We start from the raw sequence: 20,666 nt of genomic DNA on the forward strand, positions 1-20,666 counted from the left end.
CAGAAGCACTTTACACAGGGATTGTTTTGATGCTTCCCGTGTGTATAAAGTATGGTAGGGAGCAATGCATCTTTGCTGTACACAGTGTGTTCTTTGTGTGTTTGGAGGTATGTAGCTTCCCTTTACATTTTTCTTGGTATTCGCTTTTGGCGTTGTACAGCAGACAAAAAAAAAATTGGGATACTACTTGGAAGTAAGTTTAATCAAAATCACAGAAAGTTCCTCTCCAGGCAGATGCACTTTTGCAACAAAATTAGCTTGTTGCAACACACTGCATCTTACTCAGGCCTCTGCATTGTACGTGATGGGGTGCAGGTGCTTGTTTCATGCCCAGTAACCCTGGGTTCTGAGCTGTGCAATTAGAAAGGAGGGCAGGAGGAAGGGGACCATGCGAGCATGAGAAATAAGCTGAGTTTGGGTACGTTGCGGCCTATGATCATAGAATCATACAGTTGGAAGGTACCTTGAAGGTCATCTAGTCCAACCCCCTGCATAATGCACGAAATTCACAAGTACCCTCTCCCCAGTCACCCCCAATAACCCCTGCTCCATGCCCAGAAGAAGGCAAAAAAAAAAAAAAACTCTCTCCAGGATCCCTGGCCAAGATGGTCTAGAGAAAAATTGCTACCTGATCCCAAAATGGCAATCAGTATTTCCCTGGATGTGTAAGAAAGGGCCATGAGAACTAATCACTGATGCAACCCATCCTGCCCTCCTTCTCATGATCTGCCTAAATTCACAGAATCATAAAGCTGGAAGGGACTGGTGTCTGAATGCAGCCATAGCTTCACTTAGAAAAATATGCATTGTTTATTTTCTAAATTTAGGCAGAGCCATTTGGAGGGGGGCAGAGAAAAGCAGATAGGACATTCCAGATGTGCCCAAGTTCCAAGGAAGCTTCCATGGACAAGAGGTGCCTTCCCAGGGGTCTTGGCTGGCATGGGAAGAAAGCAGCAGTACACTGAACAAATTCATCTTGTTGATGTACAGTCATATGCAGGGTTGCCAGGGGAATGTGGCGGGCAGCCATCAGCAATGGCGTGATGTAATTTCCAGGGGAAACCTGGAGGAGGAGGAGGAGAGTTGGATCTATACCTGCCCTTCATTTGGAGTCTCTGAGCAGCTTACAATCTCCTTCCCTTCCTCTCCCCACAACAGACACCCTTGCGAGAGAGGTGGGGCTGAGAGAGCTCTGAGAGAACATGTGATGGACCCAAGGTCACCCAGCAGGCTTCATGTGGAGGAGTGGGGCATTAAACCCAGTTCTCCAGATTAGAGCCTGCCACTCTTAACCACTATACCAAACTAACTCTCACTGGCTGATGCCACACCTCTCTATGAATCGCCAGACACTCATAAAACCATAGAGCTTCTGGCAATTCCTAGACGAGACTGGCATTGTTTTGGGGTTTTCCTGGAAATGATGTCATACGATGAGCCCAATAGCTATTTTTTTTAAAAAAGGAAGAACCTCCTGCCACTGTTCTAAGGGGCACCAGGAAAGGTGAGCTGGGAGTGGTGAACCCCACCAAAGAAATGGCATTCCTGGTCATATGCAACAGATCATGAAAGGACACAGATTTTTCAAAGCAAGTGGAGAAAGTTGTGTAACAGATACCAATGTCACTTTTGGGATATGGGCGCTGCTTTGCTCCCCACATCGTCTCTTGGAAAGTAGGTTAGCAGGGGCGGGTTGAACTTTATCACAAAGTAGGGACACCCTTGAGCACAAATGGCTTCAAAGGGAGGCAGCAAATCAATGAATAAGAGTGCCAGGAGTCAACACTGGGAAAGGCTTCAGCCTCTGTGCTCTGCTGTTGAACTTCCAGGGCAATTGGTTGGCCCCTGTATGAAACCGGATGCTGGAAGTCAACCAAGATGATTGTGGGTCGGAGCATCTTGCCTATGAGGAAAGGCTGAAGAGTCTGGGACTTTTCAATTTAGAAAAGAGACAATTAAGGGGGGACATGCTAAAGGTTTTTAAAATTATGCATGGGGTGGAGAACGGTGGCAAAGAGAACTTTTACTCTCTCTCAAAAGACTAGAACTCAAAGGCATCCAAGGAACCTGATGGGCAGTCTGTTCAGGATGGACAAATACTACTGTCCACAAGGAGTGATTAAAATGTGGAATTTGCTGCCAGAGGATGCGGTGATGGCCACGGGAATAAACAGCTTTAAAAGGGGATTAAATAAATCCATGGAGGATAAGTCTATCAATGTCCACTAGCCATGGCGACTGAGGGGAACCTCCACATTCAAAGGCGCTAAACCTCTGAACCCCAGAGCCAGGAGGCAACATCAGGGGAAGGCCTTGGCCTCTAAACCCTATTGTTGGCCAAGGAACTGGTTGGCTACCGTGTGAGACACGATGCTGAACTGGATGGACTATTGGTCTGATTCAGCAGGGCTCCTCTGTTCTTAAATTTGCAAAATTTATACACTATAGGACTCCGTGGCTCATGGATAGCCACATTTATAATTATCCCAACCACAAGAGCTGCATGACTGTTGTATACTTTGCACCACTGCTCCAAACATACACCTCCAATATTGTAAGTTACAACAATATTACAATATTTAACTACAATATTTTCAATCACCAGCTATTCTCAACTATTTCTGGGCAAAGTACTGAGAACATTTCACACACACACACACACACACACGCGCACAGCACTGATGAAAGTTAGCCAGCCCTTGAGAAGGTCTTATGACCCAAACTAGCATGCGAGCTTTTAGGTTTTCCTAAACCAAAGCTGGGATTTTTTAAATAAAAAAAATAATGCTTCCCTATGTTAACAGTTCTCTTCAAGTCGAAACCCAGCATTGCAGGAGATGGCGTGGTTAGAACCTTTCTCTGTGCTAAGTTTTCTACTTTGCAGTGGCCTTACCAGCCCTACTTCCTGAAACATGGTGCAGGATGGTATCACCTTGGTGCTCAGAAGAGCCACAGGTGGCAAGCTACAGAGTGCTACCGCTCAACAGGCAACAAGGGCATAGTTAGCAGACACCATGATTCAGTTGCCTTGCTGAAAGTAAGCAGGTCTATGGTCAGTAGGGTTGCCAAATCCAATTGAAGAAATATCTGGGGACTTTGGGGGTGGAGCCAGGAGCAAGGGTGTGACAAGCATGACTGAACTCCAAAGGGAGTTCTGGCCATCATATTTAAAGGGACTGCGCACCTTTTAAATGCCTTCCCTCCATTGGAAATAATGAAGGATAGGGGCATCTTGGTTTGGGGCTCACAGAATTGGACCCCCTGGTCCAATATTTTTGAAACTTGGAGGGTGTTTTGAGGAGAGACACTGGATGCTATGCTGCAAATTTGGTACTTCTACCTCAAAAAACAGCCCCCCCCAGAGCCCCAGATACCCATGAATCAATTCTTCGTTATACCCTATGGGAATCAGTCTCCATAGGGAATAATGGAGTGTCCAGCAGATATTTCCGGTCCCCCCCTCTGCTTTCTGGTGACCCTGAAGTGGGGGTCTCCAAACTGGGGGATTCCCTGCCCCCACCTGGGGATTGGCAACCCTAATGGTCAGTGTCTGAAAGGGAGATCTGAAAACCACACGTACGTCCACCTTGAGGGTTCCATCATGGAAGCAACATGGACTACAAATGAAATCAACAATCACACTGCTGTGTCTAAAAGAGCTATCATCCGACTCCCGAACATCCCCTCTCCCAAAAACACAACGTGCAAACAGGGCATACGCAAACTGCAACACTGACCGATGAAGTTCACAAAATGTTCATGCTAACATGCAGAGCTTCTTTTGTAGCAGGAACTCCTTTGCCTATTAGGCCACACGCCCCTGATGTAGCCAATCCTCCAAGAGCTTACAGTAGGCCCTGTACGAAGAGCCTTGTAAGCTCTTGAAGGATTGGCTACATCAGAGGTGTGTGGCCTAATAGGCAAAGGAGTTTTTGCTACAAAAACAAAAGCCCTGCTAAGATTGGGCCTGTCCAGGTTGTGACCCACTGCGCTACACACAGCTTGCAAGCCATACACGGCAGCCATCCAGAGGTTGCTAAACCTGTTGATGTGGGGTTTTTCCCCACAACCCAATATGGACTCAAAAAACAGGCAAGTTGTCATTCAAGTATGTGGCCGGGGATGGCATTCAGTTTGGCCTGTCTTAAAAGGACAGCACGAAGAAGAAGAAGAACAGCACTACGTCTCCTTATCTTTCCCAGGAGTTCTTGCATAGCCCATCTTCCTCTGCTCCCTGTGTGAAGAGCGCTGAAGCTGCCCGTGGGAGATTGAGATGTTTATAGCTGAAAAGTGTCACCCAGATAGCGAAGAGATTACACTTCTCTGTTGGTGAAGAGCCTTGATAAGCAAGGTAGTGATTTTGCGCGAGGGGAAGATAATTCTCGCTGGAGCACATTCAAGGATACGGTTCTTATTAGCCAGCCTGCTCCTCAATGCCTCCCTGCACCCTCCCAATGCAGTCTCTCCAACCGCTGGGACAGATGACAGATTAAGATCATAAAAACCCCACTCCATATTTTATTCCTCCGGAAGGATAATCAGGTATTAGAGGCATGGTCAAAGTTCCACCAGAATCATAATTTTCCCCCGACAGCTGTGATCAGAATTGAACAGCCGTTTGAGCCTGCAGATGGGCTCTGATAATAGGCTTGAAGGAAAGCATCCTTGGGTTTTCAGAAAGTGGCGTTTTGATATATGGGAAAGAGAGGAGAGCTAGAAAGAAAAAAAGGGAATTGGGATGCTTCCTTACCTGCTTACACGCTCTTATGGCTTCCACTTTTCCATTGGGGCAGCAGCCAAATAGGAAGAGGTGAAGGTTCAACGGGGGTTTTAAGCCGTTATTGAAACACAAATGTCAATCAAACATAATCTCCGGTCAAATAAGATCTTCCAGAACCCGCTTTGGCATATTTCTGCTATATGGCCACTATATGTTTTCTGCCAGTTGACATTTGGGTTTTAGATAGATTCGGGTGGGTAGCCGCCTTGGTCTGAAGCGACAGAGCAAAGTTTGAGTCCAGCAGAAACTTTAAGAACAACAGAGGCATAAGCTTTCAAGGCAAAAGCTTTCATGTGCATCCCAAAGAAGTATGATCCTTCAGGAAGCACGGCAAGGCCTGCCTGTTTGCCAGGGCTTTTGAGGGGATTTGAACAGCAGACATCTTTTCAGCGAGGAAGGATTGGGGGGCTTGTTATTTTATCTTTGGTTTTAGCTGGGGCTGTTCTAGAGAGCCAGTTTAGTGTAGTGGTTAAGTGTGTGGACTCTTATCTGGGAGAACCGAGTTTGATTCCCCACTCCTCCGCTTGCAGCTGCTGGAATGGCCTTGGGTCAGCCATAGCTCTCGCAGGAGTTGTCCTTGAAAAAGCAGCTGCTGTGAGAGCTCTCTCAGCCGCACCCACCTCACAGGGTGTCTGTTGTGGGAGGAGAAGATATAGGAGATTGTGAGCTGCTCTGAGTCTCTGATTCAGAGAGAAGGGTGGGGTATAAATCTGCAGTCTTCTTCTTCTAGCTGTTATTGTCAGCTACCTTGAGCCAAGAGGAAAGGAGAGATAAAAGTGTTTTGACAAATAAAGAAATCAGACCTACATGGAGTTACTAGTAGCCATGCAGGGAAGGGGATAAATTTGTCCCTTCAACACAGAAGGAGGAAGAAGAAGGAAGTTTCCACCCGTTCCCCTCTTTCCACCACTGCCTCTGTATGAAAAAACCTGTACACAAACCATCACTATGGGACAACTTGCATTACTTCCAGCAAAGATGATCCATCCCTGCAAGAATGTTGTACAGTGTGAGGAGGCCCTAAGGATAACATGCTTTCCTTTGAATCTTTAACTTCAAGCAGCCATGTTTCAAGGGAATCGCATTTAAGCTCATGAGAGCTCAATGAAATTAATGAGCGTTTAAACAGAGAGAAGGAAGTCCTTCAGCCCAAGAGGAATTAACACCTGGAATTCACCACTGCAGGAAGTGGTGGTGGCTACAAGTATGGATAACTTCAAGGGGGGACTGGATAAATATGGAGCAGAGATCCATCAGTGGACAAAGGAGACCCAATAGATATTGTTTACCTAGACTTCCAGAAAGCTTTTGATAAAGTTCCTCATCAAAGGCTCCTTAGTAAGCTTGAGAGTCATGGAATAAAAGGACAGGTCCTCTTGTGGATCAAAAACTGGCTAATTAATAGGAAGCAGAGAGTGAGTATAAATGGGCAGTCTTCACAGTGGAGGACGATAAGCAGTGGGGTGCCGCAGGGCTCAGTACTGGATCCCATGCTCTTTAACTTGTTCATAAATGATTTGGAGTTGAGAGTAAGCAGTGAAGTGGCCATGTTTGTGGATGACATGAAATTGTTCAGGGTGGTAAGAACCAGAGAGGATTGTGAGGAACTCCAAAGGGATCTGTTGAGGCTGGGTGAGTGGGTGTCAACATGGCAGATGAGGTTCAATGTGGCCAAGTGCAAAGTAAGGCACATTGGGGCCAAGAATCCCAGCTACAAATACAAATTGATGGGGTGTGAACTGGCAGAGACTGACCAAGAGAGAGATCTTGGGGTCGTGGTAGATAACTCACTGAAAATGTCAAGACAGTGTGCGATTGCAATAAAAAAGGCCAATGCCATGCTGGGTATTATTAGGAAGGGAATTGAAAACAAATCAGCCAGTATCATAATGCCCCTGTATAAATGGTTGGTGCGGTCTTATTTGGAATACTGTGTACAATTCTGGTCACCGCACCTCAAAAGGGATATTATAGCATTGGAAAAAGTGCAGAAAAGGGCAACTAGAATGATTACAGGCTTGGAACACTTTCCCTATGAAGAAAGGTTAAAACGCTTGGGGCTCTTTAGCTTGGAGAAACGTCGACTGCGGGGTGATATGATAGAGGTTTACAAGATTATGCATGGGATGGAGAAGGTAGAGAAAGAAGTACTTTTCTCCCTTTCTTACAATACAAGAACTTGTGGGCATTCAATGAAATTGCTGACTAGTCGAGTTAGAACGGATAAAAGGAGGTACTTCTTCACCCAAAGGGTGATTAACAGGTGGAATTCACTGCCACAGGAGGTGGTGGCGGCTACAGGCATAGCCAGCTTCAAGAGGGGGTAAGATAAAAATATGGAGCAGAGGTCCATCAGTGGCTATTAGCCACAGTGTGTGTGTGTGTATATATATATATATACATATACATACATATATATATATATATATATATATATATATATATATATCCACCATGGCTTCTCTTCTGTTCTTAAATTTAAAGTGCAAGCTTCTCATATTAAATTCTGCTTTTACCCAGAGTTGGAGTGTTTTTGGTAAAAATGAAGTAAACCCACCCATGTGTTGAGGCACCCTAGTAAAAACAAAGAAGCACATTACCTGGAAAGCCAATCTTGGCTACCAAAACATCTTGCTACAACTGCAGCATATACTTTTCTGCTAATTGTTGTTCAAAGCCCCAGAGTCTTTTGTTGTCCTGCAAAGCCAGCCAGTAAAACAGGTTTGTCAGAGGGCAGAAGAGGCTAATGTGAGGTCATTTTTACATGTGGAAATAATATTATTTTTTTGATGCCCTCCCCTTAATAAGCCTGATGGATGGGTAAGATTGGACAGGGCAGGCTCCAAGACCGTCAGCTGATGAGTGAAGTCTACGTAGGTTTCTTTTAAAAAGCAGCAGCCTCAGTGCACAAAGTAATCTTAAAGATCTTCCCATTGTTCTTTGGGATAGTTTGCAGTGTACCTGTTCCACTGGCAGCCTTTCTTGTATCATGCCCTGTCACCTTGTAGTAGCTGAATATCATAATGCACCTGTATAAATCGATGATGCAGCCTCATTTGGAATACTGTGTACAATTCTGGTCACCGCACCTCAAAAAAGATATTATACCGTTGGGGAAAATTGCAGAAAAGGGCAACGATTAAAGGGTTGGAACACTTTTCCTAGGAAGAAAGGGTAAAGCACTTGGGGTTATTTAGCTTGGAGAAATGACAACTGAGGGGGTGACATGATAGAGGTTTACAAGATTATGCATGAGATAGAGAAGGCAAAGAAAGAAGTACTTTTCTCTATTTCTCACAATACAAGAACTCGTGGACACTCAATGAAATTGCTGAGCAGTCAGGTTAGAACAGATAAAAGGAAGTACTTCTTTACCCAAAGGGTGACTAATATGTGGAATTCACTGTCACAGGAGGTAGTGGTGGCTACAAACATAGATGGCTTCAAGAGGGGATTGGATAAACATATGGAGCAGACATATGGATAAACATATGGATCAGGAGATCCATAATTTCACCTTTGAGTTCTTTCAGAACTCTTGAATGCATGTCTTCCGGGCCTGGTGAGTTATCAGTTTTTAATTTGTCTATCAGTCGTAGGACCTCCTCTCTCATCACCTCAATCTGACTCAGGTCTTTCAACACCCCTCCCAAAATCAGCGATTCTGGAGTGGGCAAACACTTCTCATCTTCCACAGTGAAGACAGAGGCAAAAAATGCATTCAGCTTCTCAGCCATTTCCCTATCCTCCTTCAGTAATCCTTTCACCTTTGGTCATCCAAGGGCCCCACTGCCTCCCTGGCTGGTTTCCTGCTTCTAATGTATTTGAAGAAATTTTTACTGTTGGTCTTTATGTTTTTTGCAATATGCGTTTCATAGTCCCTTCTTGCCTGCCTGATCACAGACTTGCATTTGATTTGCAACAGCCTGTGTTCCCTTTTATTAACCTCACTTGGACTAGCTTTCCACCACTTAAAGGAATCCATCTGACCTTTTACAGCTTCCATTACTTTGTTTGTTACCCATGCAGGCTTTTTAAATACCTATTTGTGCCTTTCCTGACTTGTGGTATATATTTTATCTGAGCTTCTAGGATTGTAGTTTTAAATAGCCTCCAAGCTTCCCCAAAGGTTTTGACCCTATTTACCTTTCTTTTCACAGTTTCCTCTTCACATGCCTCCTCATCTAAGAGAATTTACCGTTACCTCTAAAGCTAAAAGTGGTTGTGTTGGTCTTTTTGGGCAACTCCCTATTTATACAAATGGTGAAATCAACAACATTGTGGTCACTGCTCCAAAGCAGTGCAATCACTTTTACATCCCTCACCAGGTCTTGGACATTACTTAGGACCAAGTCCAGGATCGCCCCACCTCTGGTAGGTCCTGTGACCATCTGCTCCATAGCACAGTCATTGAGAGCATCTAGAAACTCAATCTCTTTCTCCCGACCGGAACACATATTGACCCAATCAATCTGCGGGTGGTTAAAATCACCTATTATGACACAGTTTTTACATTTAGCCACTATCTTTCATCATTTTATAATCATCCTCTATCTTTTGATCTGGTGGGTGATAACAAACTCCCATAGTTAAACTTCCTTTGGGGCCCACTATTTCGACCCAAAGCATTTCTAGAAGGGAATCTAATTCTCTGGCCTTCTCAGTCTTACTGGACTGTATGCCCTCTCTGACATACAGAGCCACCCCACCTCCAACCCTTCCCTCCCTATCCTTCCGATATAACATATCCAGGAATCACCATGTCCCACTGATTCTCCTCATTCCACCAAATTTCTGAAATACCCACAATGTCTATATTCCCCCCCCAACACTAAGCATTCCAACGCCCCGATTTTACCTTGGACACTTCTAGCATCTGTATATAAACATCTGTGTTTTCAAAGAAGCAAGAAACATCACACAAAGGGTGCTGCTGCCCCCACCACTGTGAACCCTAAACAAATGGCTTTCTGACACAGACAGCCTTTGCATGTGGAGGTTACATTCCAGCCTTTGACCACCCTTCTCTTTCTCCATTACACCCTCTAATCTCCCCTCAGATTATAAGAAACTCACTCTAGTAACCATCAGGACATGCTTGGTGTAGTGCCAGTTTGGTGTAGCCAGTTTGGTGTAGTGGTTAAGTGTGCGGACTCTTATCTGGGAGAACCGGGTTTGATTCCACACTCCTCCACTTGCACCTGCTGGCATGGCCTTGGGTCAGCCATAGCTCTGGCAGAGGTTGTCCTTGAAAGGGCAGCTGCTGTGAGAGCCCTCTCCAGCCCCACCCACCTCACAGGGTGTCTGTTGTGGGGGAGGAAGGTAAAGGAGATTGTGAGCCGCTCTGAGACTCTTCGGAGTGTAGGGCGGGATATAAATCCAATATCTTCTTCTTCTTCTTCTTCTTCTTCTTCTTTACTAGATCAACATGTACAGGGGTGGGATTCTAGCAGGAGCTCCTTTGCATACTAGGTCACACACCCCTGATGTAGCCAATCCTCCAAGAGCTTACAAAAAAGAGCCCTGTAAGCTCTTGGAGGACTGGCTACATCAGGGGTGTTTGGCCTAATATGAAAAGGATCTCCTGCTAGAATTCCACCCCTGAGCATGGATATGACGCGAAGACAATAGATCAACTTAATATGACATGGAAAATACTGTTTCTAGGGCCAGCTCTTGGTTTCCAAAAGACAAAAGAGCAATGGAAAGGGCAGGGGCAGCGAGGGAGTGCTGGTCTGACTGTGACCCACCTCCAGAAGCTTTGCAAGCCACTTTTGGGTCCCAATTCACAAGCTGGGAAACACTGGCATAAGGATGACCACCAAGAGCACACTAGGCTTTGCTACTCTGGGTTTTTATTCCAGCTTGGTTTCTGTACAGGGCTGCCAAGCCCCCGCCCGGGAGGTTCCCAACTGTGGGCCGGCGGGAGGAACCTCCCCCTGTGTTGCTGGTGCAATGGCATCACCCAGAAGTGACGTCATCAAAATGGTGGCGCGCATGCGGGGTTGCTCTAGGCATTCCCGGGAAAACTATGGTTTTCCCGGACGCTCTAACTATTTGGGAAGAAAACTCTATGGTACAATAGGTGTCATTCCAGGTGATGTCATTTTGTCGCCCAAAACACACGCGTGAATGTCCCCTGCCGGGGCTTGAAGGGAACTTGACAACCCTACTTCTGTAACTGCACCAGCTTTCAAGAGAAAGCTCCCTGTCCTTTAGGGAAAATAACCACCGACAGTGGCTCCACAGGGTGTTTTGAAGACACAAAGAAAGCGTGGGGTGGAAGGCTAAAGCCACTTCTCTCTGCACTCTGTGGTTGCAACTGGAAGGAAGAGACTGGGCAGCTGGAAGACACAAACTCCCATTGCATGCGTGATACAAAGTCTCATGTTGTTCATCAAAAATTACAAGGCCTTTGTAATGTATTGATCAGGGGGGCCCCAATCTTTTAAAACCTGTGGGCGCCTTTGAAATTCTGATGCAGAGCAGTAGACACAATTGCAAAATGCCACAGGAGGCAGAGCCAATCATAAAGTGTCAGGAAGTGAGGATAGATTCAGGTGGGTAGCCGTGTTGGTCTGGAGCAGCAGAATAAAGTTTGGTACCAGTGGTACCTTTAAGACCAACAAAGTTTTATTCAAGGTATAAGCAGGGTTTTTGTAACAGGGACTCCTTTGCATATTAGGCCACACCTGCCTGATGTAGCCAATCCTCCTGGAGCTTACACTACAAGCTCTTGGAGGATTGGCTACATCAGGGATGTGTGGCCTAATATGCAAAGGAGTTCCTGTTACCAAAAAAGCCCTGGGTATAAGCTTTGGTGTGCACGCACAATCTGAAGAAGTGCACATGCACACAAAAGCTTATATCTTGAATAAAAGATTGGCTGGTCTTAAAAGTGCCACTGGTCTCAACTTTGTTCGAGAAGTGAGATTATATATAATTCTAATAGTACCTCTTCAACACTTCAGGCAGGAGCTTCGCTTGACAGGATGCCGTTTCATCTGCACAGCCAATCAAAAGCCCTGCAGGGCAAAATCCCCACCTGTCCCGCCCACTTTCTAAAAGCACTTGGTGGGTACCAGGAAAGATGTTGGCAGCACATCAGGGGCACCACATGGGGACTCCTGGTGTAGACAGAGACTCAGTGACAAATTTTCAGTGCAAAAAAGGGTTTTCTCAGAAGGCCACGTATTCCTTGACAAAGTCTTGTAAATTATTCTTAACAGAGGCCCTGTGACCACTCTGAGGACGCTCAGAGCTTCTTCTCTCCACTTGCAACGGCTTCCAAAAGCTAGTACAGGACAGTCATTTTACACTGCTCTCCCCACACCGAGGATCAACCCACAGATTTCTCCCCCAGGCCTTTACATTAAGGATCTGTCTGGTAGTGACTGGGCACAAAGGTCATGTTGAAGGTTTGTGGAAGACATCTGTGTTATACTCATACATCATAAATATATCTATGTCAATAATAATGCCTTGCGTACAGCATTGTTTTCATGCTCTAATCTTTTTTAGTTGTGGCTTGGGAGACATTCAGCGATAATGCTATGCACTCAGTAGGTGACAGAGGAGTAAAGGTTAAGGAACCATGTTCTTAATGGTTCCTTTTAAACTGCAGTTATTCATAGCAGTCAATTCAACTTCCCCTCTTGGCTATTGCTTTGTCATCAATTCATACCTCATCGCTTTCTCCTTTCCAGAATGATTACAAGCAGAAATCACCTAGTGGACATGATGCCCCCAACTCCTATGTGATAGTCACAAAGCCAATTCAGAATGAGGGTAATGCTTCCTTGACCCCACCCTAATGTGCAACTGCATAGCTAACTGGATTTGGCTGCACAACAACTCCTTGGAGTTGAGAGAGAAATATGGAGAGAAACAAGTGTAGAGAGAAACAAGTGTACAAGAGAGGCTGTGGCTCAGTGGCAAAGCATCTGCTTAGCACTCAGAAGGTCCTAAGTTCAATCCCCAATGTCTCCAGTTAAAAGGAACAGGCAGTACCCTGGAAATCTGAATAGACAATACTGACCTCGATGAACAATACTGAGTAGACAATACTGACCTTGATGGACCAATGGTCTGATTCAGAATAAGGCAGCTTCATGTGCGTTCACGTGTATACCAGTCCAGATTCAAGCTACAAGGCCACCTCAGAACAGAAGAGGACTTTTCCTTACCTACAGAGTTCTGTTCCAACATTCACAAGCTCTTGGCTGGAAAGATGAGCCCCAGTTTTGCGGAGCAAGGAAATCACATCTGGATGCCTTTAAGACAGGAGGGGAAAGGGGAGACAAAGGAAAACCAGGTTTATTCGTGACCAAAGGTGTCTTTCAAGGAACTCCTATAGCATACAAAGAACAGGGATTCTTTTGCAAACCTCTGATAAACTGGATCTGAGATCGATTTCTCGCATTGTGGTTGTCCTTCAAACAAAGAGAACCTTTAAGTCATACTTGTGGTGGAAGGTACACGTCAGCGCCCACTTGCCAATCAAACACAGAATCATTATGAATCTCTGATCAACCTACCCATGTTTCAGTCACACAAAGACAGCAGCTACACCCCATGTTTTCTCTGGCTTTCATACTCAACTGAGTTTTGAAAAAAATGGGGACAAAGAGCTTGCCCATCAATCTCTGAGGACTCTGAAAGCATGAAAAACAGAAGTGACAGAATGGGTTGAAACCAAGCTCTCCTTTGGGGAAGCAGAAGAAGATCTTCTGTTCATATTGGGGGGGGGGGGAGTGGTGTGCAAAATCTTCTGACCTTCACATTGCCTCCTACCCTGTTTCCAAGGACTTTCCAATCACGAGGATTGGCCCTCCAGGGGAACTGACTGGCCACTGCGTGAAATAGAAGGTGGGTTTAGATAGACCACCAGTCTGATCCAGCAGGGATCTTTGTATGTTGTCAGAAAAACTCACCTGAGAGCTGGCTTACAGAGCGTGAGCTGCCCGCCCAAAGTTTTTCAAGTTTCACCTTGGCTATGAACTCACTGGGTTGGATCTTGTGAGAAAGTGCAAGGAAGGAGATGGCAGAACGGATCTTTCCCCAACCTTCCTCTTCTCCCAACAGTCTGTTCGCCCTAAAAACCCTCCTATGTGATGTGAGGATTGAGAGGCTGCTCTGTAAATGCCTAATTCTACAGCAATGGTCAAGGCTAAGGAGCTATGGCCTTATTACAAACTGAATGAGAAGTCACGGGGAATCCCAAGGAAGAGCAAAATACATATTTTGTTTCATTTACAGGTACTGACAAGCTGTTTTTCTTTTTTCTTTTTTTTTAAATACAGTTTCAAACCCGTGCACAATGTTATGACAATAAACATGAAGATGTGCATTCATACTTAACAAGAGTGTTGACCGCAGTGGGTCATAGGGACCACATCACTTCAGCCTTCGTCCACCTGCATGGGCTCCCAATTTGTTTCCAGGTTCAATTCAAGGTGTTGATATAAAGCCCTACATGGGGGGTGGCCAAACTGAGGCTTGGGAGCCACATGTGGCTCTTTCACACAAATTGTGTGGTGCTCAAAGCCCCTTTCTCTGCACTGTTTGAACATATGAACCTGCCTTATACTGAATCAGACCCTCGGTCCATCAAAGTCAGTATTGTCTACTCAGACTGGCAGCGGCTCTCCAGGGTCTCAAGCTGAGGTTTTTCACACCTATTTGCCTGGACCCTTTTTTTGGAGATGCCGGGGATTGAACCTGGGACCTTCTGCTTCCCAAGCAGATGCTCTACCACTGAGCCACCATCCCATCCCCTAACACCATCCCTGGCTGGCTTGGAGAATACATTTCTGTGTTTAAATCACTTCTCCAAGCCAAGTCAGCAGGTGGCTTGGAGAATGCATTTAAAGTTAAAATTGTTTTCTTTCCACTTCCCACAACTTCCTTCTTCCTCACTATATTATATTTCCCTTCCTTGTGGTTCAGCCTCTCAAACATCTGACGTTCATGTCTTGTGGCTCTCAAACATCTGACATTTATTCTATGTGGTTCTCACATTAAGCAAGTTTGGCCACTCCTGCCCTACGTAGTTTGGGATAACATACTTCAAGGATCCTCCTTCTCTCATATGAACCTACTTGTCCACTCCAGTCCCCTTCAGAGGTCCTGCTTTGGGTGCCCCCACCATCTGAGACAAGACAGGCGGCAGCCAGTCTTGTCTCAGATGGTTGTGGCACCAAAACTTTGGAACTCCCTTGTAAGAACATAAGAACAAAAGAGAAGCCATGTTGGATCAGGCCAATGGCCCATCCAGTCCAATGCTCTGTGTCACACAGTGGCCCCCCCAAAAATGATAGAGGTTTACAAGATAATGCATGGGATGGAGAAAGTAGAGAAAGAAGTACTTTTCTCCCTTTCTCACAATACAAGAACTCGTGGGCATTCGATGAAATTGCTGAGCAGACAGGTTAAAACGGATAAAAGGAAGTACTTCTTCACCCAAAGGGTGATTAACATGTGGAATTCACTGCCACAGGAGGTGGTGGTGGCCACAAGCATAGCCACCTTCAAGAGGGGTTTAGATAAAAATATGGAGCAGAGGTCCATCAGTGGCTATTAGCCACAGTGTGTGTGTATATATAAATTTTTTTGCCACTGTGTGACACAGAGTGTTGGACTGGATGGGCCATTGGCCTGATCTAACATGGCTTCTCTTATGTTCTAACTCAAGGGCTCCATAAATGCTTGTTTTCCTGACGAGGCCTGCACCATGAACATCTTCTAAGTGGATGCTCTTGTAATGGCTTTTCATGGTGTGGGGGGAAGCAATGCATAAGAGGCTTCACAGGGAGGGGGGGGGCCCTAGCTACCTTTCCAGCCATTTAAAGAAGCGCAGGTGTCATAGCCACACCCTAAACTTGAATGGCCTCATTCTTTGCCTCTCCTGCATGAGAAAACCCTGGACTGACCTCTGACACCAGCCATTACAAACTTCAAAAGGGAGATTAGTCGTACCATATTTGAAAAGGAACGGTGATGACTACAGTTCTACAACTTCAGGCAAGAGGTGGCTTTTCTCCCAGGCCCTCTAAAATTAATACACTTGCTGATGAGAGACAGCTTTGCCTCCTTGTTCCTTTACATGGAAGTGTATCGTAAGCCACCTTGAGCGCCGTAATAGAAGAAAGGTGGCTAATGGTTTTTATTTATTTGTATCCTGTCTTTCTCCCCAATGGAATCCCAAACGTCTTGTATTGTCGTCCTTCTCCATTTTATCCTCACAGCAATCCTGTGAGTAGTGTGGCCGGGTCCAACTCAGGAAATACTGGGGACTTTGGGAGTGGAGCTGGGAGACTTTCCTATTCCCTAAAATAAATAAATAAATACAGCCGTGTAGTTCCCTTGAATATAGTCTTCATTTCCTCTTCTTTTCTGCCTTCGAAGAGCGCTCCAACAGCAGGGGTGGACTCCTCTAAGAGAATGGACTTTTTACCTTTTAGGGACAGAAGAACCTTTTAGGGACAGAAGAATGAAGTGGGCTTCCAGTAATATATAGTGTGACTCAGCTATTCTCTCTCTCTCTCTCTCTCGGCTTGACTTCGCGAATGAAGATTTAAGAAAGGTGCAGTAGTCCACGTCTACTTCATTAGCTGACAAGACCAATGCGGGACAGGCAGGTCCGGCCACAATGGCTGCAGGGAAAAGTCTGATTTGAGGTTGGTGCTGTAGCAGTACGATTCTTCCTCAATCTCCTTTTGTCCTCAAGACAAAGGAAGAGACAGCCTGGTGGATGGTGTGCCTCCATGCTTTGCGATCTGAGGCTAGGTCAGACCACTGGTGATGGTTAACTCAGCTATTAGAGATATGGTGACTCAGCTATTAGAGATATGGAAAACGCTGCCACGGAGGAAGCGTACAACTTCTTCCCACTCTAGTATGTGGTTTGGCTCGCTCCACTGGAAGCTCCCTAATCTTGTTAGTACTTGATATTCTCTTGTGTGAATTGTGTGGGTTTAAACCTGAGGGGGGGGGATTCTGGTGTATGCACATAACCCTGCCTCAGTTTAAGAAAGTGGACTTGCTACAAGAAGGGGGCGAGGGAAGCCAAGATCTGGCTTGTTTCCATGATTGCTTCCATGAGCAATCCAGGATCCCTGTCCATTGTGCTCCAGACCGGGCAGGTTGTCCCCCTCCTGCTTCTCTCTGTTGACCATACATTCTAATCCAGAGGAGAAGAGGATAAAGGCTGGCCAGCCGAAAACAGACACAGGAATATGGGAAGGACTAATTTTTGATCAGGTGAACAGGTTGTATGTCCTTGTATAATAAAAATAAATCCATTAGGAATGGTTACGCATGAAAGGGTCATAAGAACATAGGAGAAGCCAGGTCGGATCAGGCCAATGGCCCATCCAGTCCAACACTCTGTTTCACACATGTTTTTTGAGGGGGGGACAAAATGAAAAAATGGTGCCCCGTTATGGGCCCATAGAATAGAATGGACTCCATACCCAATTTGACGCCCTCCCTCCAGTGGCCCCAGGGCAAGCACCCCCCTCTGCCCTTCCTAGATCCAGCCCTGCCAAAAAACCCAGGTGCCATCAGGAGGTCCATCAGTGGGGCCTCACACTATTGCCCCTCCCAAGCACCAAGAATACAGAGCATCCCTAGAAAGAGAGTTCCAACCTTATGCTATGACTAATAGCCACTGATGGACCTCGGCATCAGGGGTACACAGCTGGATTTGCATGCCCCCATCCTCCATTCCTCCAAGACCTGTGCCTAGTTCTGCGGACTGGCTATTTTTGCGCAGCTTTGACCCTGATAGCCAAGGCTAGCCAATCTCCAGCTAAGCAGGGTCAACCCTGACTAGTATTTGGATGGGAGACCACTAGAGAATACCAAGATCGCGACACAGACAAGGAATGGCAAAACCTCTCTGAACCTGTCTTGCCTTGAAAATCTTACAGGGTCGCCATAAATCAGCTGTGACTAGACAGCAAAAAAGAGAGAGAGAGAAATCCAAGTGGGCAGGAGTCAAATTGCACCTTTAAGACCAACCAAGTTTTATTTGGAACGTAAGCTTTCGTGTGCTCATCAGATGAGGGGATCAGGTATTGTGGGCTGAAATACAATCAGCCTGCACACTTAATCAACAAACTGCATACTTAATCAACAAACTGCTTGTATTTCAGCCCACAATACCTGATCCCCTCGTCTGATGAAGTGCGCTTAGAGAGCACACGAAAGCTTACGTTCCAAATAAAACTTGGTTGGTCTTAAGAGAGAGAGAAAGAATTTTCTGCCACTCATGATTGTTTTTTTTCTCTGTAGAATTAATTCCGCAGCACACTTGCACCGGTAGCAGCTAAACTAATTCCGCACAATTCACCCAATTCCACTTAAGAGCTTTGCGGCAAAGTCTGCTGGCGGGGCAGGCCCGGAGCGATCATTCCCGCCTCTACAGAGAACTGACAACAGAGTTCGCTCATCCCTCTCAGCCTGACAACCAGCGTAGTAAACCTGAACCAAACAGGGATTCGTTTTCATTTTCCAGTTCTCCCCTCCCCTCCCCTTTCGGCAGCTTGAAAGCAATCAAGAGTCCCAGTAGTAGTCTCTTACGGGGAGTGGTAAAGGCGAAGAATCTGAATAACAAACTCATGTGAAATTCCTCAGGCAGTTGCTGGGTGCGGCTAAAACACACACACACACGTACACACACATACAGCTGTTTGCAGAAACATCTTACATAGGCAGGCTGGATGAGGGCCACCTCTGTTCTGCAACAAGTCCTGTTTGATTTGCTCTAGGGAATTTTAAGAGATTCTTGCAAAATTTCCTGCCAACAGCATGGTAAGCTATCTGACTGACACAGTGACAATGAAGGTTTCGGTCCCAGCAGCTTGGCAGACCCGTCCACAGTGTGAGTGTGAAGTGCTATTGAGTGGATTCTGACTTATGAAGTCCCTATGAATTAATTTTCTCCAAACGTCCTATCCTGGGGTGGCCAAACTGCAGCTTGGGAGCCACATGTGGCACTTTCACACATGTTGTGTGGCTCTCGAAGCCCCCACTGCCCTGTTGGCCAGCAAGGAGAAGACATTTGTCTCTTTAAATCACTTCTCCAAGCCAAGCCAGCCAGAGGCTTGGAGAATGCAATTGAATTTAAAATTGCTTTCTTTCCATCTCCCCTCCTCCTCCATCTATTTTCGTTCGTTCCTTTCTTCCTTCCTATCTTGTGGCTCTCAAACATCTGATGCTTGTGTCTTGAGGCTCTTAAATACCTGACCTATATTCTATGTAGCTCGTACATTAGGCAAGTTTGGCTATCCGTGGTCCAGGGTCACCCATCAAGCTTCCATGGCAAAAGTAGGGATTCAAATCCAGGTATCCCCCTCCCTCCCCATTTATTTCCCTTCCTTCCTTCCTTCCTTCCTTCCTTCCTTGCAGCTCTCAAACATCTGGCATTGATGTCTTGCAGCTCTCAAACATCTGACATTGATGTCTTGCAGCTCTCAAACATCTGACGTTTATTCCCTGTGTCTCTTAAGTTAAGCAATTTTGGCCACCCCTGTCCTATCTTATCATCAACAGCCTTGCCCAAGTCCTGCAAACCGAGGGCCATGGCTGCCTTGATTAAGTCAACCCATCTCCCATTGGGTCTTCTACAAGGCAAAATGCTAATCCAGGAAGTCCTGTGCCAGTTGAGGCCAAAATACTTACTAAAGGCATCCAGCACAATTCTTAAGGAGAAAACTTTGCTTGCTCGGAATGCCATTAATGGGGGGGGGAGGGGGAGAAAAATATATGTACTTAGCCTGAAGCTGCCTTATACTGAATCAGACCTTGTGGTCTCTCAAGGTCAGTACCATCTGCTCTGATTGGCAGCCAGCCAGTTTGGTGTAGTGGTTAAGTGTGCAAACTCTTATCTAGAAGAACCAGGTTTGATTCTCCACTCCTCCACTTGCACCTGCTGTAATGGCCTTCTTACAGAGCCTACCATAAGCTCTTGGAGGACTAGCTACATCAGGGGGCTGTAGTCTAATATGCAAAGGAGTTCCTGCTACAAAAAACCCCCCCAAAACCCTGTCTGAAGCACCTCCAGAGTTGGGGGAAGGAGAACATTCCCCAAGAGATGGTGTTGCAGTAAAAAGAAAAAAGAAATACTAGGTATTTGTGCTTGCTGACCAAAACAGTAATGGGCTCTTAGGTGTTCAGGGGAGCAGGGTTTCTATAAAGTGGCAGATGTCTTGGTCTCCCATGAAGCACCATACAAAAATACCATTTAAGCAATACCTGAATTTGATAGCGTTCATCAGCGGGGTAGCTCCGAACCGGTCCTTTGCATACACTGTTGCTCCAGACTCCAGCAAGAAGGTGACTATCTCCAAGTTGCCTTCACAGGATGCAACGTGAAGTGGTGTGCGCCCATCGTAATCCCCAGAGCTCAAGTTTCCACCCTGTAAGTTCGTTTAGAGAGATGTCCTCAGAAACAGTACAACCTGGGCTTTATCTACATGCTAATCAGGAGGGTGTGTGTGTGATTTTAATGGTTTGTAATGTAACTTTATCTGGTATGTTTTCAATTGTTACCTGCCTTGGCAGCCTTTGTAAGGGCAGAAAGGTGGGATATAAAATTTGTACATAAATAAAATCACAATACCTCCAGCCTCTCAGGGCTCAAGCAAGCACAGGCCTATATTTTGTAATGAACTCTAGGTTCAAGCAGAGGATGAGAACATAAAAACATAAGAAGAGTCCTGCTGGATCAGACCAGTGCTCCCTCTAGTCCAGCATCCTGTCTCATGCATTGACCATCCAGTTCCTCTGGTATGTGAAGAAGTGAGCAGTGACTCACAAAAGCTCATCCTCTGCTACAAACTGTGTTAGCCTTTAAGGTGCCACTGGGCTCTTGCTCTTTTCT

At 45.8% G+C, this 20,666-nt stretch overlaps 1 protein-coding gene across 1 annotated transcript in view; it reads right to left on the bottom strand.

Moving 5' to 3' along the window:
* Positions 1–20,666, bottom strand: part of LOC132589040 (60 kDa lysophospholipase-like) — a 105,837-nt gene that overhangs the window by 14,825 nt on the left and 70,346 nt on the right. The window contains exons 12-13 of the mRNA XM_060261584.1: positions 20,039–20,202; positions 12,967–13,053 (exon numbers count right to left, since the gene is read on the bottom strand). Of these exons, the coding sequence (XP_060117567.1) occupies positions 12,967–13,053; positions 20,039–20,202 (251 nt within the window). The remainder of the gene's footprint in view (positions 1–12,966; positions 13,054–20,038; positions 20,203–20,666) is intronic.

The sequence above is a fragment of the Heteronotia binoei genome, chromosome 21 (assembly GCF_032191835.1).
Source record: "Heteronotia binoei isolate CCM8104 ecotype False Entrance Well chromosome 21, APGP_CSIRO_Hbin_v1, whole genome shotgun sequence".
Lineage (NCBI taxonomy): Eukaryota > Metazoa > Chordata > Lepidosauria > Squamata > Gekkonidae > Heteronotia > Heteronotia binoei.